Below are 24,176 nucleotides of genomic sequence, written 5' to 3'. Positions count from 1 at the left end.
CTACGGCTCAGCAGGTGTGTCAGGCGGCTACTTGGTCGAGTCTGCACATTTCACGAAACACTATCAGGTGCATGCCTATGCTTCGGCAGATGCCAGCCTAGGTAGGCGAGTCCTTCAGGCGGCGGTCGCCCACCTGTAAGTGGGGGCCGTTTTTCGGCTCTTTTTATCGAGGTATTCTTTTACCCACCCAGGGACTGCTTTTGGACGTCCCAATTGTCTGGGTCTCCCAATGGAGCGACAAAGAAGAAGGGAATTTTGTTTACTTAACATAAATTCCTTGTCTTCTAGCTCCTATTGGGAGACCCAGCACCCGCCCCTGTTCCCTTCGGGCTGTTGTTCTTTTGTGTACACTTGTTGTTCATGTTGAATTGTTCTTTTGGTTCATGGTTTCAGTTCTCCGAACATCCTTCGGATTGAATTTACCTTAGACCAATTTATAAGTTTCCTCCTTCCTGCTTTTGCACCAAACTGAGGAGCCCGTGATGCACGGGAGGGTGTATAGGCAGAGGGGAGGGGTTTCACTTTTTAAAGTGTAATACTTTGTGTGGCCTCCGGAAGCAGAAGCTATACACCCAATTGTCTGGGTCTCCCAATTGTCTGGGTCTCCCAATAGGAGCTAGAAGAAAAGGAATTTACGGTAAGTAAACAAAATTCCCTTCTTTTTTTTATGTGCCACAGGATGCGGCCATACACCAGGATGAGGGCATATAGCAGGATAGGGGTATATTATGAGCAGCATGGGGAGTATATGAGCAGGATGAGGGTATATGAGCAGCATGGGGAGTATATGAGCAGCATGGGGAGTATATGAGCAGCATGGGGAGTATATGAGCAGCATGGAGAGTATATGAGCAGCATGGGCAGTATATGAGCAGCAGGGGGAGTATATGAGCAGGATGAGGGTATATGAGCAGCATGGGGAGTATATGAGCAGCATGAGGGTATATAGCAGGATTAGGGTATATTATGAGCAGCATGGGGAGTATATGAGCAGGCTGGGTAGTATATGAGCAGGACATTACCCCATAACAGTGTCAGCAGCAGATCCTCGCCCCATAAGTGTGTCATGACCACATTTTTTGCTTAAAATTTTATTTTCCTATTTTCCTCCTCTAAAACCAGGGTGCGTCTTATGGTCCTGTGCGTCTTATAGTCCGAAAAATATGGTAATGTTTTGCCCAGCGGCATTAGATCAACTTATGATTTTTGGATGTGCGGTCCATGTTTTTTTTTTTTTTTTTCTCCAGCTATGTTTTATAACCATTAAAATGTTACTTGGTTGCCTTACCAGAGCAGCAATAACAAGAAAAAAAAAAAAGATGTTTTAGCCTCCCCAAAGCCATTTGTTTCCATACATGTGTAGAGAGTGTTCTCTGCGGCTTGTGTGTGCAGAATATGCTGTCAATGTATGTTATAACAATACACTCACAGTGTAGCTCCCTCCCACCCCAATGACTTGTAGTGAGCGTCTGCAGGGAGAAGAAAACTATATTTTCTCTCTGTAGCCGATGCTCCAGTAAGACATAATTTTAACATAATTGTAACTGTTTCCCTGTGGATTACACCTATATCTGCAGGTAAATAGCCTTTTTGGACATATTTTTATGGTCTTTAAACATGGTTACTGAGTATATCTGACTAGAATTCTCCAGAGTAAATACTGAGCAGAACCAAACTATGTACAATTCAGATGTCCGTCTAAGAGCCAGAAAATATAATCATAGCCTTATAATATACAGTGGTGACTTTCTGCCATTCCTAAATACTCATTTTATCACCTAGTGAAGTTACCTGTGGGATGTAGAATAATTATGCGCAGTAATATACTATATTAGTATGTACAAAATCATCATAACATTTAATTTAACCACATCCTGTGACTATTCCATAAAATTAATTCTTGGGACAACCCATTTAGTTTATTTTTAGACTTTATTTGCCCTCCCCAGGTCCAGAGCTGTCCTCCACCGCTGCTTTAGTCTCTGCAGCAGTGAGCTTACAATAGGAGTGCTGCAGCCCGCCGCTGAGCTCTGCCCCTCGTGCTGTCCATATTGGATGAGCCGCTGAGCTTCGCGATTGACTGCAGCACTGTTGACGTGACAAAATAGATGAGAAGACAACCCTTATAATGAATGAATGGTGACTTGTGTGATAAAATGAATCACATATTCTGTTTCCACATAAAATGGGCAGGCCAGATTACAGAGAGACTGTCCATCTTATAGTACACTTTGTTCTCTCTTTGAAGACAATACTGCAATATATATGTCATAACTCCCGCATAGACACATGTCTTGCCTTAGCCACACCCTCATATAATATGTCCTATCAGCCAAGAGGGGATCAGAAAAAGGCAAATACAAACTCTCCTGTTGGACCATCTGAATGAGCTCACTGACTGATTCTCAGTTGATCCATTCTGTAGCCAGCAATAGACAGTATAACACAGAGGCTACAGGAGAACTGTACAAAACTTTTAAACAAATGTGATTAATAATTTTTAACCCAAAATGTATTTAAAGGGGTTGTCAAGTATTTTATATTGCTGGCCTAACTCGAATATAGGTCATCAATATCAGATCAGTGAAGGGTACTACGAATTTGCCCCTATTCATTGCAATAGGAGCTGATGAGCAGTATCTAGCCGTGACCACTTTACAGTTGACAGAGCTAATGTAGTTCAGCTCCGGAATTGATGTCATCGGACCGCTGCCCGCACCAAGAACAGCTGATTGGTTGAGGGTTTGGGTGTCGCACCCCCTCTGATCTGATATTGATGACCTATCCTAAGGATAATTTAAATGTATTGGACATTCCCTTTAAGTTCGAAAAACTGTTCCCCAAAGATTGACAACATTTATCCCTTGCATTAGGTCACAGTGGCATTTACTGTACAACTGACAGTGGCGATCATTGGTCACAAGGCAAAAAACCCTGGGCATGCATGCTTTGTTTCCAGGCCTGACGTAGCCATTAACCCTGCACCATGTTTCTTGGTTTTCGATCTACTCGGTGGAAGCTGAGCATGGCAGTCCACAGTTACAAATGATGTTCCAAATATTGACATGGAGTAGCCCATAAGGATACATGAAGCGTCTCACGTTACTTATCACACAAACTTCTCTACACTGCCATCTTCAAGTTTCTGGTGTCCCCAAACCCGGACTCCAGATGTCACAACAGTTCTGAACATGTCGATGCTGTGATCCATGCGTCCCGCATACTCCCATACATGTTGCAGCTGTCTGATGGTAACTCAACACCCAGAATGGCCTGGGAATATAGCAAAAAAGGACTGTAACCAAGTTTCACAAAGACTTTGTCTTGTGGCGGCATACCCTGTCATTTGAGACTCGCAAGTGATAGCTCAGACTTCTCGTCTCCGAGGAGCTTTGTTTCATGCTTGTTGTGTGCGTGTAGTTACTAGGGTTTTGCATTTTAATTGTAATGACATTCACTGTTTTGTGTAATGTTTTGCTCTCTCATATTTACATATTATTTTTTTCTGAAATAAATAAAATGTAGAAAAAATAATATATCTTATAAGATCAACCTGTCCATGTGAGGGAAGTCCTCAAAGTAGGATATGGTCAGGTTCTTCTGATTGTTGTGTGTGCTGCCATCTAGTGGCTGTAATACACCTGCACTCAGAATGCGAATGGACAGATTCTACTTTACTAAGAGTCAGTGCTCTTATATACAGATCTGGTCCCTGAGCTGAGACCTCATAATATGCACACCATGTAGGTTATTTTTTAGGTCAGCTTTGGACATGGATCTGTGTAAACAATTCTTGGACATGCCTTCTGTGAGGTGTATGGCAGAATATGAATTTTTATATATGCATGTGATGGGATAAACAGCGGCAATACAAGACAAGGTGTATTCCTTTCTATTATATGGAACGTAATCCGTTATTTTGTAGTTTTACATCGAAGGTCCATATAATGGTTATATGCATTGGCTAATTTTTCCCATGTAAAAAACATTTTCTCTTTATAAAGACTGGATGGTTGTCATCAAGCATCCCTGACATTTCATCTCTGTGGACCTGATAGTAGTATTTCTTCTACAAGAACAGATGGTTCACAGTTTGTACTTAGTCTAAATAGATATTACAGATCAGGGCTGTGAGAAATCTCCAAGAAGGACTTTTTTCTCCTGGGGATCACCTGTCACTGAACTTCATATGTATCAAAAGGCTCAATTAATTATTATTTTTAATTATTATTATTATCATCATATGTTTAGCATAATTAAGTATGTTGATGAGTGCTGCTGCTAATTCTTGTTACGTTAGGGCTAACATGTAATCATACATGTTGCAGCTAATCAAAGTCATATAATTTACTACCTTTTATAAAATTTATAAACCATACTCTTCCTTGTTATTCAGCCTTCACTATATATAATTAATATAAATATCCTTTGATCTGCAGAGCTGTCCACCCATTATAATGCCCCCACAGTCTCCCTATAAACGGTATCATGTCCCCTCAACCCCAGACACAGCATAATGTCCCCACAACTCCCGCACACAGTATAATGTCCCATAAGCTCCCCACACAATATTATTGCCCCGAAGCCCACAGCCTCCTTCCAAAACACAATATGATGGCTCCCTGTTCCCCCCCCCCCATAGTACTGACTAACAGTATGATGGGCCAACATCCTTTCACACTCTCTCACACTCTCACACTCTCACACTCTCACACACTCACACTCTCTCACAGTCTCTCACAGTCTCTCACAGTCTCACACACTCTCACACACTCTCACACACTCTCACACACTCTCACACACTCTCACACTCTCACACACTCTCACACACTCTCACACACTCTCACACTCTCTCACACTCTCTCACACTCTCTCACAGTCTCTCACAGTCTCACACACTCTCACACACTCTCACACTCTCTCACACTCTCTCACACTCACACACTCTCACACTCTCTCACACTCTCTCACACTCTCTCACACACTCTCACACACTCTCACACTCTCTCACACACTCTCACACACTCTCACACACTCTCACACTCTCTCACACTCTCTCACACTCTCTCACACTCTCTCACACTCTCTCACACTCTCTCACACACTCTCACACACTCTCACACACTCTCACACTCTCACACACTCTCACACACTCTCACACTCTCTCACACTCTCTCACACTCTCTCACAGTCTCTCACAGTCTCACACACTCTCACACACTCTCACACTCTCTCACACTCTCTCACACTCTCTCACACTCTCTCACACTCACACACTCTCACACTCTCTCACACTCTCTCACACTCTCTCACACACTCTCACACACTCTCACACACTCTCACACTCTCTCACACTCTCTCACACACTCTCACACACTCTCACACACTCTCACACTCTCTCACACTCTCTCACACTCTCTCACACTCTCTCACACTCTCTCACACTCTCTCACACACTCTCACACACTCTCACACTCTCTCACACTCTCTCACACACTCTCACACACTCTCACACACTCTCACACTCTCTCACACTCTCTCACACTCTCTCACACTCTCTCACACTCTCACACACTCTCACACACTCTCACACTCTCTCACACACTCTCACACTCTCTCACACTCTCTCACACTCTCTCACACTCTCTCACACTCTCACACTCTCTCACACTCTCTCACACTCTCTCACACACTCTCACACACTCTCACACACTCTCACACTCTCTCACACTCTCTCACACTCTCTCACACACTCTCACACACTCTCACACTCTCTCACACTCTCTCACACTCTCTCACACTCTCTCACACTCTCTCACAGTCTCTCACAGTCTCACACACTCTCACACACTCTCACACTCTCTCACACTCTCTCACACTCTCTCACACTCACACACTCTCTCACACTCTCTCACACTCTCTCACACTCTCTCACACACTCTCACACACTCTCACACTCTCTCACACTCTCTCACACACTCTCACACACTCTCACACACTCTCACACTCTCTCACACTCTCTCACACTCTCTCACACTCTCTCACACTCTCTCACACTCTCTCACACTCTCTCACACTCTCTCTCACACTCTCTCACACTCTCTCACACTCTCTCACACTCTCTCACTCTCTCTCTCACACACACACACACACACGGTGGACCTGCACTCCACTACACACAGTATGATGCCCTCCCCCTACATAGTACGATAGCTTGCAGTTCCTCCCCTACACACACACAGTATAATGGTGCCCAGTTTCAGTTTCCCCTAACAAGTACTATCTAGCAGTAGGATGGCCCTACAATCTCCCTTCCACACGCACATGCACACAATATGATTGCTCTCACAGTTTCACTCAAGTACTGACTGATAAATAAATAAAGCTACTCATCTAGCTTTGTTCCTCAGATGCTCTGCTCCTGTGTGTGCACTCTATGGCCTGAGTTTCCATGCAGCAGGCACAATCTTGTGATGTCATTGCACCTGCTGTACTGAGACTCAGACAGACAGGCTGGAGAGTGGAACAGGGAGCCTGAAGAATGCAAAGGGGTGCGGCACGCCATCAATACCAGCCCTTTGGCCATCTCATTCCATGGGCCAAGCAGTAACAGCCAAAGGACTAGATGAGGCCCAGAAGCCACAATTTGTATAGGTCTGCTGTAATATGAGATTTATTTATTTATTTATTTATTTTAAAGGTTGACAGATGCTGATAAGAAAAAGTTGTGGGAGATGCGCTATTACTGTCACTCCGAGATTAGCTCCCTTCCGTTATTGCTGGCTAGCGCACCAAGTTGGCAGTGGTCATGCCTTCCAGACATTTATGCTTTACTGGGTCAGTGGACTCACATGAAACATCAGGATGCTCTGGGTCTTCTTCATGCCACGTAAGCACTTTTTTTTTTGAAATTATCATTGTAGCACTTTGCCAACTTGCATGGGTCGGTCCAGTTATGAGCCTTGTCAGGATTTATTTATATGGCGAACTTATTTAAGGAAACTTTTTTTTCTTTTTTATTTAATTACCCTCCAGGTTTTACAAAGTGATGAATTTTGCAATATACCGTACTTCATTTACCTTACCTTGACTCCTGCTTTCCCACTCTGCTGCAGTGCTAATTCAATGTCCAGTTTATGCTGATACATAATCACCTTTCAACTGTTGCTCAACAATATCCATTCTATATGTTCAAATGTTCGGTACACAGGAGTTCTCCTGTCTGAGTACACAGTTTGGAAGCAGAGAAACTCCTGTACACAGACTGTTTGAATACAATGTACGAAATTACCAAGCAGCAGTTGAAAGCAGCTTCTAAAGAAGCTTGTGAATAGCACTGTAGCAAATATTTGTGAGAGAAGACAGCAAAATAAGGCAATGAAGTATTACAAAAATGCATAACTTTGCAAACCCTGGAGGATAATGACATAATAAAAAAATAGTTATAATTTACTAATTGACCAATATGAGAGCCAAACTGATTTAAATAATCTCACAAACATTTAATATACTCTTATCACAAAGAGGAGACTTTATTAAAAATCTACTTTACTAATCAAAATGTAATGACATATTAATATTACAACACATTGCGAGAGGTTTAAAGGAAAAAAATGATTCTGAAGTATAGCTGTACACACATACACATGAGCTACAGAGTAAAAAACTAGCAATGGCACGTAAGCATAAACTCCTTGTGCAAAGTTTGTCCTTTTTATTTCCAAGGGTGACCTGCTAGGGGTGTAATGATGAACTATATATAGTCAATGTACCAACAATACATGCAAAGCTGCTACTGGCATCTATACAGGTAAAATAATTACACTATATATCATGTGATTAACCTTTAGTGTACCAGGTTAACAGGTATCATATTACTGATACACCTCTAAATGAATAAATAAAGTTCTAAATGCAAACAATCTGTGAGTAGGAATAGGGTAAAGGTAAATAAAATGCTAATTGCAAACTGCCTTTGAAATCACAGAATGCATACATATAATGCTATACCATAGCCCTCTAATAAAAAAAGATAGATATATTGCTAGGATAACAACACAGCCATACAGATTACCAAAAAAGGTTAGCTGAATACATAAAGGATCCCCTTGATGCGCGTTTCGCCTAGGCTTCTTCTTGAGCGGCGCTAAAAAAACCACATTTCTATACATGCCATTGCATTATATTTGATAACGAACCAATTATGGCAGTACATGTACTTTTATCTTCTTAATCTGGTAACTCTTTGATGTACACTCTGTATTATGTTGTCCAATATATTAAATTAAATTCAGCCTTTATGGTACGTGATGTGCCATGTCTATTACCATCAATTATTTAGAGAACAATCTTAGCACAAAGAGTTCATGATTGTGCCATTGCTACTATTTTTGCAGTTTAGCTGTGTAGCTCATGCGTATGTATTTTACAGCTATACTTCAGGATCTGTTTTTTTCCTTAAAACCTCTTGCCATGTGTTTTATAATTGTATGTACCGTAATTACATTTTGATTCATAAAGTACCGTAATATATTTTTAAGAAAGTCTCCTTTTTATGATAAAAGTATACAGTATTTGTATATTATCGTTTGATGCACTCTCTTTATAGTATAAGAAACCAGCCAATGAGGGAATTTTGTTCTCTGATTTTGATAACTTGATAATGCTATATGAAAGTTGCTAAGGCTAGAAATGTATCTCTCAGATGCTAATGCTGCTCCATATTTAATGAACATCCATTATACATCACATTTCCTATGTGTTTTTACTTTTAACAGTTTCCCTGATCAAGAAGTAAGACGTACAGCCGTGCAGTGGATTGATACTATATCTGATGCGGAGCTTCTGGATTATTTACCACAGCTTGTACAGGTCTGTATGAATTCTATGATGAAATTAATTGTTCAGAGAAAGTTTTGTTGGATTTTTTTTACATTTATTTTTTTTTTGTCTTTTTATTTTTTTGTATTATTTCATTCTAGGCTCTTAAATATGAATGCTATCTGGATAGCCCACTTGTCAGGTTCCTACTGAAAAGAGCCATCTGTGACTTAAGGATTACTCACTACTTCTTCTGGTGAGTATTTAATTTATTATATAGATCTATCTATCTATCTATCTATCTATCTATCTGTCCATGTATCTTTCTATCTACAGTGGGGGAAAAAAGTATTTAGTCAGCCACCAATTCAAAAAGATGAGAGAGGCCTGTAATTAATATCATAGGTAGACCACAACTATAAGAGACAAAATGAGACAACAAATCCAGAAAATCACCTTGTCTGATTTGGCAAGATTTTTTTGGCAAATTATGGTGGAAAATAAGTATTTAGTCATCTAAAAACGTGCAAGATTTCTGGCTCTCCCAGACCTGTAACTTCTTCTGTAAGAGGCTCCTCTGTCTTCCACTCATTACCTGTTGTAATGGAACTTGTTTGAACTTGTTATCAGTATAAAAGACACCTGTGTACAACCCCAAACAGTCACACTCCAAACTCCACGATGGTGAAGACCAAAGAGCTGTCGAAGGACACCAGAAGCAAGATTGTAGCCCTGCATCAGGCTGGAAAGACTAAATCTGCAATAGGCAAGCAGCTTGGTGGGATGAAATCAACTGTTGGAGAAATAGTAAGAAAATGGAAGACATACAAGACCACTGATAATCTCCCTCGATGTGGAGTGCCACGTAAGATCTCACCTCGTGGGGTCAAAATGATCACAAGAACAGTGAGCAGAAATCCCAGAACCACATGGGGGGACCAAGTGAATGACCTGCATAGAGCTGGGACCACCGTAACAAAGGCTACCATCAGTAACACACTACGCCACCAGGGACTCAGATCCTGCAGTGCCACACGTGTTCCCCTGCTTAAGCCAGTACATGTCTGGGCCCTTCTAAAATTTGCTATAGAGCATTTGGATTAATCAGAAGAGTATTGGGAGTATGTCATTTGGTTTGATGAAACCAAAGTAGAACTGTTTGGTAGAAACACAACTTGTCGTGTTTGGAGGAGAAAGAATTCTGAGTTGCATCCAAAGAACACCATACCTACTGTGAAGCATGAGGGTGGCAACCATGTACATGAAAGAATGAATGGGTCCATGTATCATAAGATTTTGAATGCAAACCTCCTTCCATCGGCAAGGGCATTGAAGATGAAACGTGGCTGGTCTTTCAGCATGATAATGATCCCAAGCACACCCCCAGGGCAACAAAGGAGTGGCTTTGTAAGAAGCATATGAAGGTCCTGGAGTGGCCTAGCCAGTCTGAAGATCTCAACCCCATAGAAAACCTTTGGAGGGAGTTGAAAGTCGGTGTTGCCCAGCAACAGGCCCAAAACATCATTGCTCTAGAGGAGATATGCATGAAGGAATAGGCTAACATACCACCAACAGTGTGTTCCAACCTTGTGAAGACTTACAGAAAACGTTTGACCTCTGTCATTGCCAACAAAAGATATATAACACCATATTGAGATTAACTTTTGTTATCGACCAAATACTTATTTCTTTGTCGCTCCTAATTGGGAGACCCAGACAATTGGGTGTATAGCTACTGCCTCCGGAGGCCACACAAAGTATTACACTTAAAAGTGTAAGGCCCCTCCCCTTCTGGCTATACACCCCCCCGTGGGATCACGGGCTCCTCAGTTTTATGCTTTGTGCGAAGGAGGTCAGACATCCACGCATAGCTCCACTGTTTAGTCAGCAGCAGCTGCTGACTATGTCGGATGGAAGAAAAGAGGGCCCATACGGGGGCCCCCAGCATGCTCCCTTCTCACCCCACTTGCGGTCGGCGGTGTTTGTTAAGGTTGAGGTACTCATTGCGGGTACGGAGGCTGGAGCCCACATGCTGATTCCTTCCCCATCCCCATTAGGGCTCTGGGTGAAGTGGGACTTTACCGGTCTCCGGGCACTGAGACCGTGCTCCATCCACAGCCCCTGGAGGACCTGCTGGATACGGAGCGGAGTTTCCTCAGGGACAGGACCCTGCTTCATTAAGGTACTCCGTGTCCCCGTGCTTACCGCACGCACACTGCAGCATTGCTGGGTGTGTTAGTGCGCCGGGGTAAACAGCGCTGCTGCGCTTGTGCCGTTACTCACTACAGCTCTGCTGAGTGAGGAGACTTAGTACGATCGGCCGATCCGGCCGCTGGGGTCAGTGTTTACTGCGTCGCGGCTGGGATTTGTGGTGCGCCGGGGACTTCCGCGCTGGCCGTGCATATATGACGGCCGCGCTAGATTACTACAGTCCCCGGCTTTTGCGGCCTAGTTCGTATCGTTCCCGCCCCCAGACCTGCCAGTCAGGAGGAGGGCGGGACGCTGTACAGACCAGCAGCGCTAAGAGCTGGAGTCTGTTTTACATACTCCAGCCCTTACACTAGGCACAGTGGGACGCAGTTTCCCGCACTTTTGTTTGTGGCACGCCCACGGTCCGCCCCTCTTCACAGGACGCCGGCAGCCATTCCTGCCTGCACGCTGAGCTGCAGAGGGGAGGCTGGGAGACCCAGACAAGGGATTCTACGACCTCACACCCGCTTTTCAGCGGGCGGTAAGCAGCCCTCAAGGGCTCTCCCCCACTTGTGCCATAGTGTACTTTGTATTTTGTGCTGGCAATACTTTACACTGTACGGTCGCTGGTATTTCTGCTATATACCCTCCTTAGATTTCTCAAGGAGACAACAGCATGTCGTCCGCAAAAAGCAAAAGTGCCAAGGCACGGACTTTATATGCTGCCTGTACCGCATGTGGGGCTGCTCTACCGGCAGGTTCCACTGACCCCCATTGTGTGCAGTGCTCGGCCCCTGTGGCAATTGCTCAGCCGGGGCCTCTGCTAGAGGTGACCCAGGGAGAACCACCTGTGAATGCTGTCCAGGTGACAGGGACGGAGTTTGCAGCTTTTGCTGACAGATTGTCTATGACTATGTCTAAAATTCTTGAAACATTGCAGTCTAGACCAGTAACTCAGACCATGGGCACTGTTGATTCATTGCCCCCTGGTCCCCCTCAGCTGGAACACTTCCTAGCTCCGGGGGTGTCACATGCACCCCAGGGTGACGGCTCTGACTCGGACGACAGTCCCAGACAACCTAAGCGGGCTCGCTATGAACGACCCTCAACTTCATCACACTGGTCAGGGTCCCAGCGGGACGACTCTCTGTGTGATGAGGCGGATGTAACTGATCAGGATTCTGATACTGGGGCCGCTCTCAATCTAGATACCCCGGATGGTGACGCCATAGTGAATGATCTTATAGCGTCCATCAATAAGATGTTAGATATTTCTCCACCAGCTCCTCCTGCGGAGGAGGCAGCTTCACAGCAGGAGAAATTCCATTTCAGGTATCCCAAGCGTAAATTAAGCACTTTTCTGGACCACTCTGACTTTAGAGACGCAATCCAGAAACACCACGCTTATCCAGATAAGCGTTTCTCCAAACGGCTTAAAGATACGCGCTATCCTTTTCCCCCTGACGTGGTCAAGGGCTGGACACAGTGTCCCAAGGTGGACCCTCCAATCTCCAGGCTTGCAGCCAGATCTCTAGTTGCAGTGGAAGATGGGGCGGCACTTAAAGATGCCACTGACAGACAGATGGAGCTCTGGTTAAAATCCATCTATGAAGCTATTGGAGCGTCGTTGGCGCCAGCATTCGCAGCCGTATGGGCACTCCAAGCTATTTCAGCTGGCCTTACACAGGTCGACACGGTCACACGTACATCTGCTCCGCAGGTGGCACCATTGACCTCTCAAATGTCTGCATTCGCGTCTTACGCGATTAATGCTGTCCTAGACTCTACGAGCCGTACGGCGGTGGCGTCAGCCAACTCCGTGGTTTTACGCAGAGCCCTGTGGTTGAGAGAATGGAAGGCAGATTCTTCTTCCAAGAAGTGCTTAACCAGTTTGCCTTTTTCTCGTGACCGATTGTTTGGTGAGCGTTTGGATGAAATCATTAAACACTCCAAGGGTAAGGATTCATCCTTACCGCAACCCAGACAAAACAAACCCCAACAGAGAAGGGGACAGTCTGGTTTTCGGTCCTTTCGAGGCTCAGGCAGGTCCCAATTCTACTCGTCCAAAAGGACTCAAAAGGATCAGAGGAGCTCAGATTCTTGGCGGACTCAATCACGCCCAAAAAAGCCAGCCGGAAGAACCGTTACCAAGACGGCTTCCTCATGACTTTCAGTCTCCTCTCTCCGCATCCTCGGTCGGTGGCAGGCTCTCCCGCTTTGGCGACATTTGGCTGTCACAGGTCAAAGACCGTTGGGTGAGAGACATTCTGTCTCACGGGTACAGGATAGAGTTCAGCTCTCGTCCTCCAACTCGTTTCTTCAGAACTTCTCCACCGCCCGACCGAGCCGATGCTCTGCTGCAAGCGGTGTCCGCTCTAAAGGCGGAAGGAGTGGTGACTTCCGTTCCTCTTCAGGAACAAGGCCACGGTTTTTACTCCAATTTGTTTGTGGTGCCAAAGAAAGACGGGTCGTTCCGTCCCGTCCTGGATCTAAAGCTGCTCAACAAACACGTAAAAACCAGGAGGTTCCGGATGGAATCTCTCCGCTCCGTTATCGCCTCAATGTCTCAAGGAGATTTCCTAGCATCAATAGACATCAAGGATGCTTATCTCCACGTGCCGATTGCGCCAGAGCATCAGCGTTTTCTACGCTTCGTTATAGGAAGCGAACACCTGCAGTTCGTAGCTCTACCTTTCGGGCTGGCGACAGCCCCTCGGGTCTTCACCAAGGTCATGGCAGCAGTAGTAGCAGTCCTGCACTCGCAAGGTCACTCTGTGATCCCGTATTTAGACGATCTACTTATCAAGGCACCCTCTCAAGAGGCATGCCAACACAGCCTGAACGTGGCACTGAAGACTCTCCAGAGTTTCGGGTGGATCATCAACTTTTCAAAGTCAAATCTAACCCCGACCCAATCACTAATATATCTTGGCATGGAGTTTCATACTCTCTCAGCGATAGTGAAACTTCCACTGGACAAACAGTGCTCGCTACGGACAGGGGTGCAATCTCTCCTGCAGGGCCAGTCGCACCCCTTGAGGCGCCTCATGCACTTCCTAGGGAAGATGGTAGCAGCAATGGAAGCAGTTCCTTTTGCGCAGTTTCATCTGCGTCCATTACAATGGGACATTCTCCGCCAATGGGACGGGAAGTCGACGTCCCTCGACAGGGAGGTCTCCCTCTCTCAGGCAGCCAAGGAATCTCTCCGGTGGTGGCTTCTTCCCACCTCATTGTCAAAAGGAAAGTCGTTCCTACCCCCATCCTGGGCGGTGGTCACGACAGATGCGAGTCTATCAGGGTGGGGAGCAGTGTTTCTCCACCACAGGGCTCAAGGTACGTGGACTCGGAAAGAGTCCACCCTTCAGATCAATGTTCTGGAAATCAGAGCAGTCTATCTTGCCCTACAAGCCTTCCAACAGTGGCTGGAAGGCAAGCAGATCCGAATTCAGTCGGACAACTCCACAGCGGTGGCATACATCAACCACCAAGGGGGTACACGCAGTCGGCAAGCCTTCCAGGAAGTCCGGCGGATTCTGACGTGGGTGGAAGACACGGCATCCACCATATCCGCAGTTCACATCCCAGGCGTAGAAAACTGGGAAGCAGACTTTCTCAGTCGCCAGGGCATGGACGCAGGGGAATGGTCCCTTCACCCGGACGTGTTTCAGGAGATCTGTCGCCGCTGGGGGATGCCGGACGTCGACCTGATGGCGTCACGGCACAACAACAAAGTCCCGGTTTTCATGGCACGGTCTCACGATCACCGAGCTCTGGCGGCAGACGCCTTAGTTCAAGATTGGTCGCAGTTCCGGCTACCGTATGTGTTCCCACCTCTGGCATTGTTGCCCAGAGTGCTCCGCAAAATCAGGTCCGACTGCCGCCGCGCCATTCTCGTCGCTCCAGACTGGCCAAGGAGGTCGTGGTACCCGGATCTGTGGCACCTCACGTCCGTGGGCACTACCAGACCGTCCAGACTTGCTGTCTCAAGGGCCATTTTTCCATCTGAATTCTGCGGCCCTGAACCTGACTGTGTGGCCATTGAGTCCTGGATCCTAGCGGCCTCAGGTTTATCTCATGAAGTGGTTGCCACCATGAGACAGGCTAGGAAGCCATCCTCCGCCAAGATCTACCACAGGACGTGGAGGATATTCCTATCTTGGTGCTCTGCTCAGGGAGTTTCTCCCTGGCCTTTTGCATTGCCTACTTTTCTTTCCTTCCTGCAGTCTGGGTTGGAAAAAGGTTTGTCGCTTGGCTCCCTTAAAGGTCAAGTCTCCGCGCTATCCGTATTTTTTCAGAAACGCCTGGCGCGACTTCCTCAGGTACGCACGTTCCTGCAAGGGGTTTGTCATATCGTCCCCCCTTACAAGCGGCCGTTGGAGTCCTGGGACCTGAACAAGGTTCTAATTGCTCTCCAGAAGCCGCCTTTCGAGCCTATGAAGGAGGTTTCCCTTTCTCGTCTTTCACAGAAAGTGGCCTTTCTAGTGGCGGTCACGTCTCTTCGGAGAGTGTCCGAGCTGGCGGCGTTATCATGCAGATCTCCATTCCTGGTGTTTCACCAGGACAAGGTAGTTCTGCGTCCAATTCCAGAATTTCTTCCCAAGGTGGTATCTTCCTTTCATCTCAATCAAGATATCACTTTACCGTCTTTGTGTCCGCATCCAGTTCACCAATTTGAAAAGGGTTTGCATTTATTGGATCTGGTGAGAGCACTCAGGATCTACATTTCCCGCACGGCGTCTCTGCGCCGCTCGGATGCACTCTTTGTCCTTGTCGCTGGTCAGCGTAAAGGGTCGCAAGCTTCCAAATCCACCCTTGCGCGGTGGATCAAGGAACCAATTCTTCACACCTACCGTTCGGCTGGGCTTCCGATTCCATCAGGACTGAAGGCCCATTCTACCAGAGCCGTGGGTGCGTCCTGGGCATTACGGCACAAGGCTACGGCTCAGCAGGTGTGCCAGGCGGCTACCTGGTCGAGTCTGCACACTTTTACCAAGCATTATCAGGTGCATACCTACGCTTCGGCGGATGCCGGCCTAGGTAGACAAGTCCTTCAGGCGGCGGTGGCTCACCTGTAGGAAAGGGCTGTTTGACGGCCCTATCACGAGGTATTCTTTTACCCACCCAGGGACTGCTTTTGGACGTCCCAATTGTCTGGGTCTCCCAATTAGGAGCGACAAAGAAGAAGGGAATTTTGTTTACTTACCGTAAATTCCTTTTCTTCTAGCTCCAATTGGGAGACCCAGCACCCGCCCTGTTTTCTTAGGAAGTTTGTTTTTTTCGGGTGCACATGTTGTTCATGTTGAACAGTTCAGTTCTCCGAGGCTGTTTCTCGGGTTGAATTTGTATTTAAAACAGTTATTGGCTTTCCTCCTTCTTGCTTTTGCACTAAAACTGAGGAGCCCGTGATCCCACGGGGGGGTGTATAGCCAGAAGGGGAGGGGCCTTACACTTTTAAGTGTAATACTTTGTGTGGCCTCCGGAGGCAGTAGCTATACACCCAATTGTCTGGGTCTCCCAATTGGAGCTAGAAGAAAAGGAATTTACGGTAAGTAAACAAAATTCCCTTCTTTCCATTATAATTTTCAAAAAAAAAATCTGCCAAATCAGACGGTGATTTTCTGGATTTGTTTTCTCATTTTGTCTCTCATAGTTGTGGTCTACCTATGATGTAAATTACAGGCCTCTCTCATCTTTTTAAGTGGGAGAACTGCACAATTGGTGGCTGACTAAATACTTCCCCCCCTGCCCCCCACTCTATTGAGCTATCTACTTATCTATCTAGATTAAGAAAATTCCGGGCGGCACTCTTGATCATATAAATGGGTGCTCAGGTCCAGGGATGGCAACCCCAAACTTGCTTTTTCCCGAGATAGTAACTAAGTGCCTGTCTCTCTCTCTGTGTCTCTATCTCTGTCTCTCTTTGTCTGTCTCTTTCTCTCTCTGCCTTCACCGAAATCATATTAACTGACACATAAGCTTCTTATACGAAGAATGTGCTTTGTTGCTTATAGCAACCAATCAAAGCTCCTATTAATGACCTGCAGAAAAATAGAAGCAGAGCTGTGGTTGGTTGCTATAGGCCACCTGACAGATATCCAGGCTAACTATCAAAACAGCCAGTATATTACCTCACACATCCAAACAGTAAATAACTTAGGTTTTTTTTGGCGAATAACTGTAAAGCGCGGGGTTAAATTTTACCCTCAAAACGTAGTCTGACGTTCCCGGAGTCAAATCAGGTGTCTGTGCAAAATTTTGTGATTGTAAATGTGATGGTGCGGATTCCTTTAGCAGATATCCATCCATCCATCCATCCATCCATCCAGCTTTATATATTAGACTAGCTGTAGTACCCGGGCGTTACCCGGGATAGTAACTGTCTCTCTGTCTCTCTCCCAGTCTCTGTCTGTGTGTCGCTGTCTGTCTGTCTCGCTGTCTTGTCTCTTTCCTTGTCTGTCTGTTTCTATCTCTCTGTCTGTATTTACATCAGTCTATCTGTCTCAATCTCTGTATCTGTCTCTTTGCCCGGCTGTCTCTTTGCCCGGCTGTCTCTTTGCCCGGCTGTCTCTTTGCCCGGCTGTCTCTGTGCCCGGCTGTCTCTGTGCCCGGCTGTCTCTGTGCCCGGCTGTCTCTGTGCCCGGCTGTCTCTGTGCCCGGCTGTCTCTGTATCTCTTTATCTGTCTCACCACCAACATCTTTTTACCTCGCACATAAACTTCGTATACTAACAGTTTATTTTGTTCCTATAGCAACCACTGACAGTTGCTATTAATAGCTGCAGCTCCCAGCTCCATTCAGTTTAATGGCTGCAGGATTTTTGTAGAGTAACTGGAAAGCATGGGGTTAAATTTTCCCACCCAAACATAGTCTATGACATTCCCTGAGTCACATGGAGTGTCTGTGCAAAATTTCGTGATTGTACTTGCGACGGTGCGGATTCCTTTAGCGGACATACACATACACACACACACACACTGAGCTTTATATATTTTATATATATATATATATATATATATATATATATATAATATATATATATATATATATATATATATATATATATATATATATATATATATATATATATATATATATATATAAATATAGATTTGTGTCCAAATATATCTTTCTTTGTTATGGGTTCAGCTTGTATTTTGTACCGGGTAACTGAATAATGCAGGTTATATGTTGCATGGAGATCTTCCTGCCTGGATTTCCAATAATATTAATAATATTTATGTCTTGACCAGGCTGCTAAAGGACTGTTTGAAGGACTCCCAGTTCAGTATTCGCTACCAATACTTGCTCGCTGCTCTTCTGTGCTGTTGTGGGAAAGGTCTGAGAGAGGAGTTTGACCGTCAGTGTTGGCTGGTGAACACACTGACTAAATTAGCGCAGAAGGTTCGGGAAGGAGCGCCATCATCAAGACCTGTAAGTGCGGTTCTTCCGGTATTGTCATTAGTAGAGCATTGGGTACGCCTCTCGGGTTATAAAATTTTCACTAAACTAGTCGTAGGAAATGAGCATGATACTAATACAAGTATATGTCTGTTATTTTTTCTTATTTTTTGGAAATTTACAGTAATACAAGTATATTGCTACCATACAAAAAATACATACTTCTCTTACCTAGGAAATTCTGAAAAATGGGTTAGAAGATGTCAAGCAATTCTTCATTCTGAATGGATCATGTCGACTTCCCTTGAGCCCCAGCCTTCTTGTAAAAGGGATTGTGCCTCAGGTATGTTTCCATATCTTTAGTCATGCAGATCGTGAGCTCTTAAATGTGGACCACGGCATATGAGTTATGTTCATTCATTGATCAATCTGGTTGGCTGTACCCACATCAGGATAACTAAAAAGAGAGGGTCTTATCCGAGAACAATTGGTAGTGTCAAGTAATGTGCTCACCTGGACACATATTAAAGAATATTACTCAATTAGTCCAAAATTAGTGTTACCATGACACTTACAAAATAAAGATTGTGTGTACTCACCGTAAAATCTTTTTCTCTGAGTTTTCATTGGGGGACACAGGACAGTTTCCTGTGTCCCCCAATGAAGCGATAGAGAAATACCTAATAAAACCAAAAGGTCCCCTACCAATGCGGAAAAGGACGGAAAAGCGATTCATGCAATTAAAAATTCACGTATTTTAGTACATATACAAAAGAAACCAGAATTAAAAAAAAAAAACAAAACAAAAAACAATAGAAGGACTCCTGAGGAGGAATTGCGAATACTACCTGGCACTTAATATGAACCAGCAATCAATTTGAACAATAAAATTCGATCAATGTTATTTTATTAATTTGCGCATTTCAAAGTCATCCAACACCTTCCTCAGGATCTAGCCACAATAACACAAATAACATGAACACAGACTGAAATATCATAAACATTTGAATAAAGGCGCTACAAAAAGGATACGTGTCAAAGTGGAGAGCAATTGTGAATTACCATAAAGTTCATCACAAAAAGAAAACGGATACAGAAGAGGAATCTGAATAAGGAAAGTTGAATAGAATTGTGAAGAACGTGAAATACTGTAGTTCAAAAAATGGTATATATAGATATATAAATTACAAATAAATATATAAATGCTATAAAGAAAAATTTGGAAGATTTGTAAAATTGGAACTTTTTTTTTTTTTGTGTAGATCCGATTATCTTCCATATTTTTTGTTTTGTAGCATTTATATATTTTCTTGCAATTTATATATTACACTTTTTTGAACTATTTCATATTCTTCACACATGCAGCTTTTCTTATTGAGGTTCTGTTTGTTTTCTTTTTGTGATCAACTTTACTGTGTACTGTAATTGACAATCGCTCTCCGTTTTCACACACACGTGTCCTCCTTTTTTTAGCGCCTTTATTTAAAAGTGTATGATATTTAAGCCTGTAATCATGTTATTTGCTTTATTGTGGCTACAGCCTGAGGAAGACTTTGAAATGCATAGATTCATTAAAAAAAAACCCCACTGAATTCTTCATCCTTCGTCGTTATTGACAATCCAGTAGCAGCGCAGAGGAACCACACCATTTCGTCTAATTTTATTGATGTACCTGTAGTCATATACTGTATAACTCCCAGTTCTTATATCATAGAGCAGTGGTTTCCAGCCTTTCTTACCTTGAGAGACGCATTTCAGCTCTGAAAAAGAGTCAAAAGCCACATCCAGTTCCCTGATTAGTGACGTCAAGCTCTTACCCCGATTCCCCACAGTAGTGACTCTCACAGCCTCCATTAATGGTATAATGCCAACCAAGGCTTCGCCATAGAAATCACACCGAGGCAGTGCATTTGCATCCAGGGGTTCCCACCTTTGGTATTCTTGCATCAAGCTATCACACCACTAAATATACAGCTTCAAGCACCTCCTCTGATTGGTTGTATCCTCCTTTACCAAGACCAGTGTATACCGATCCAGATCTCTTCTGTACAGGGCTACTCACAAAAGTCACCATCTGTAAACCTGCTTTTCCTATCTGTTAGATGTGGTGCTAATGTGCCAAGCTGGTAGGCAACTGTGAGCCACACATCACGGCCCAGTGAGCCACATTGGCTCCCGAGCTACAGGTTGGGGACCCCTGTCATAGTGTATGGTTATATTTGGAGTATAATGGGATAAGATTCAATATATGCTTATAAAACAACAACAACAAAGTAACAGGACAGCTGTCATTTATACAACTGGACTCATTTCTGAGGTTTAAAATCAACATGCAGTTTCCTTTTTACTCTATTAATCCAGCTTTCCCATAAATGTTCAGTTGTTGGTCCCTTCAGAATGGTCAGGGTCTGTAGAGAAAAATGTAATGTGTCTGGCAAACCTTAGAGAAAGTATATAAACACAAAGTTACAGCCTCCGTTTCTGCATTTAATTTCCCAGGGCTGCTCACACTTCAACTCAAACGCCGTGCCTCTGAAACTTACTTTCCAGAATGTGGATCCCCTGGGAGAGAATATACCGATTATTTTTAAGGTATGTACCAACCACTGTGCAATAGCAAAATGCAGAAAGCAATGTTTTGCCTTTGCCATAAGATTTAAATGTCCATATCACACAAATGGTATAGTATTACAGGTTTTGGATTGAAGAGGTAACCTACATCCCAACCTGCAGCAAATTGTAAATAGATTTTCTTTGTCGCTCCATTGGGAGACCCAGACAATTGGGTGTATAGCTTCTGCCTCCGGAGGCCACACAAAGTATTACACTTAAAAGTGTAAAGCCCCTCCCCTTCTGCCTATACACCCCCCGTGCCTCACGGGCTCCTCAGTTTTTATGCTTTGTGCGAAGGAGGCTGACATCCACGCATAGCTCCACATCTTAGTCAGCAGCAGCTGCTGACTAGGTCGGATGGAAGAAAAGAGGGCCCATAACAGGGCCCCCAGCATGCTCCCTTCTCACCCCACTCTGGTCGGCGGTGCTGTTAAGGTTGAGGTACCCATTGCGGGTACATAGGCAGGAGCCACATGCTGTTTTCCTTCCCCATCCCTTAATGGGCTCTGGGTGAAGTGGGATCCTAATCGGTCTCCAGGCACTGGGACCGTGCTCCCTCCGCAGCCCCTGGGGAATCTGCTGGACAGGAGCCGGGTATCGTCAGGGACAAGGCCCTGCTACTGTGAGGTACTCTGTGTCCCCTTGGGGGACCGCGCATGGAGCGCTTGTGCCATACACACTGCAGCACTGCTGGGTGTGTTAGTGCGCCGGGGACTACCGCGCCGACCGCGCTTATTTGCCGGCCGCGCTTATAACTTTAGTCCCCGGCTTTTGCGGCCTAGTATCGCATATTCCCGCCCCCAGGCCTGCCAGTCAGGGGAAGGGCGGGACGCTGCACAGGACGTCAGCGCTGAGGGCTGGAGCATACTTTGTATACTCCTCCCCCCTCACTCAGCACAGTGGGGCATCAGATTCCCGCACTTTCTAGGGCACGCCCACGGCCCCCTCCTCCCCACAGAACGCCGGCAGCCATTCCTGTCAGCACTTCTGACGCTGGAGAGGAGAGACAACACGGCTCTGGGAGGCCCAGGCAGGGAATCTGGTGATCACACAACCGCTTTGAGCGGTCGGTAAGCAGCACCTGTGGTGCTGGCCCCACTGAGTGCCGAAGTGTACATATATATATATATATATATGCTTATATGCTATACATTTACACTGTACGGTCGCACTGTTGATTTTTGGCTATATACTTTCCTGGATTGTACTCAGAGGAGACAACAGCATGTCGTCCGCAAAAAGCAAGGGTGCCAAAGCACAGGCTTACTTTGCAACCTGTACCTCATGTGCGGCTATACTACCGGCAGGTTCCACCGATCCTCATTGTGTGCAATGATCGGCCCCTGTGGCACTTACTCAGCCGGAGCCTCTCCTACTGGTGGCCCAGGTGGAACCACCTGCTACCACTGTCCAGGTGACAGGGACGGAGTTTGCAGTATTTGCTGACAAACTGTCTGAGAGTATGGATAAATGGTCTGCTAAGATACTAGAAGCCTTATAGTCCAGACCGGTGACTCAGGCCCCGGGCACTGTTGAATCATTGACCCCAGGCCCCCCTCAGTTGGAGCAGCAAAGTGCTCCTGGGGTGACCCATAGGTCCCAGGGGGAGGTCTCTGACACGGACCGCAGTCCCAGGCCGCCTAAGCGGGCTCGCTTGGAAATTCCCTCGACTTCATCACACTGTTCAGGGTCTCAGCAGGAGGACTCTCTGGATGATGAAGCGGAGGTAGCAGATCAGGATTCTGATCCTGAGGCCGCTCTCAACCTAGATACACCTGAAGGTGACGCCATAGTGAATGACCTTATAGCGACCATCAATCAGGTGTTGGATATTTCTCCCCCAGCTCCTCCAATTGAGGAGTCAGCTTCTCAGCAGGAGAAATTCCGTTTCAGGTTTCCCAAGCGTACATTGAGTACGTTTCTGGATCACTCTGACTTCAGAGAGGCAGTCCAGAAACACCGAGCTTGTCCAGATAAGCGTTTTTCCAAGCGCCTTAAGGATACACGTTATCCCTTCCCCCCTGACGTTGTCAAGGGCTGGGCTCAGTGTCCCAAGGTGGATCCTCCAGTCTCCAGACTGGCGGCTAGATCCATAGTTGCAGTGGAAGATGGGGCTTCACTCAAAGATGCCACTGACAGACAGATGGAGCTCTGGTTGAAATCCATCTATGAAGCTATCGGCGCGTCTTTTGCTCCAGCATTCGCAGCCGTATGGGCACTCCAAGCTATCTCAGCTTGTCATGCGCAGATTAATGCAGTCACACGTACGTCTGCTCCGCAAGTGGTGTCCTTAACCTCTCAGGCGTCGGCGTTTGCGTCCTACGCCATTAATGCTGTCCTGGACTCTGCGAGCCGTACGGCGGTAGCATCCGCCAATTCGGTGGCAGTCCGCAGGGCCATGTGGCTACGTGAATGGAAGGCAGACTCTGCTTCCAAAAAGTTCTTAACTGGTTTGCCATTTTCTGGCGACCGCCTGTTTGGTGAGCGATTGGATGAAATCATTAAACAATCCAAGGGAAAGGACTCATCCTTACCCCAGTCCAAACCAAACAGACCTCAACCACGGAAGGTACAATCGAGGTTTCGGTCCGCGGGCAGGTCTCAATTCTCCTCGTCCAAAAGGCCTCAGAAGGATCAGAGGAACTCCGATTCATGGCGGTCTAAGTCACGTCCTAAAAAGACCGCCGGAGGAACCGCTCCCAAAGCGGCCTCCTCATGACTTTCGGCCTCCTCACACCGCATCCTCGGTCGGTGGCAGGCTTTCCCGCTTTTGCGACGCCTGGCTGCCACAGGTAAAAGACCGTTGGGTGAGAGACATTCTGTCTCACGGTTACAGGATAGAGTTCAGCTCTCGTCCTCCGACTCGGTTCTTCAGAACATCTCCGCCCCCCGAGCGAGCCGATGCTCTTCTTCAGGCGGTGTGCACTCTGAAGGCAGAAGGAGTGGTGATCCCTGTTCCTTTTCAGCAACAGGGTCACGGTTTTTACTCCAACTTGTTCGTGGTGCCGAAAAAGGACGGATCCTTCCGTCCTGTTCTGGACCTAAAACTGCTCAACAAACACGTAAAAACCAGGCGGTTCCGGATGGAATCGCTCCGCTCCGTCATCGCCTCAATGTCCCAAGGAGATTTCCTAGCATCAATCGACATCAAAGAT

The 24,176-nt window shown here is 45.7% G+C and overlaps 1 protein-coding gene across 2 annotated transcripts in view; it reads left to right on the top strand.

Moving 5' to 3' along the window:
* Positions 1 to 24,176, top strand: part of PIK3C2B (phosphatidylinositol-4-phosphate 3-kinase catalytic subunit type 2 beta) — a 212,452-nt gene that overhangs the window by 145,600 nt on the left and 42,676 nt on the right. For both annotated transcript variants that reach the window (XM_075335658.1, XM_075335659.1), the window contains 6 exons: positions 6,701 to 6,889; positions 8,778 to 8,871; positions 8,982 to 9,076; positions 18,261 to 18,441; positions 18,644 to 18,751; positions 20,908 to 21,000. In XM_075335658.1, the coding sequence (XP_075191773.1) occupies positions 6,701 to 6,889; positions 8,778 to 8,871; positions 8,982 to 9,076; positions 18,261 to 18,441; positions 18,644 to 18,751; positions 20,908 to 21,000 (760 nt within the window). The remainder of the gene's footprint in view (positions 1 to 6,700; positions 6,890 to 8,777; positions 8,872 to 8,981; positions 9,077 to 18,260; positions 18,442 to 18,643; positions 18,752 to 20,907; positions 21,001 to 24,176) is intronic.

Source organism: Anomaloglossus baeobatrachus, chromosome 2, assembly GCF_048569485.1.
Source record: "Anomaloglossus baeobatrachus isolate aAnoBae1 chromosome 2, aAnoBae1.hap1, whole genome shotgun sequence".
Taxonomy (NCBI): domain Eukaryota; kingdom Metazoa; phylum Chordata; class Amphibia; order Anura; family Aromobatidae; genus Anomaloglossus; species Anomaloglossus baeobatrachus.
This window is presented reverse-complemented; position numbering and strand designations above follow the sequence as displayed.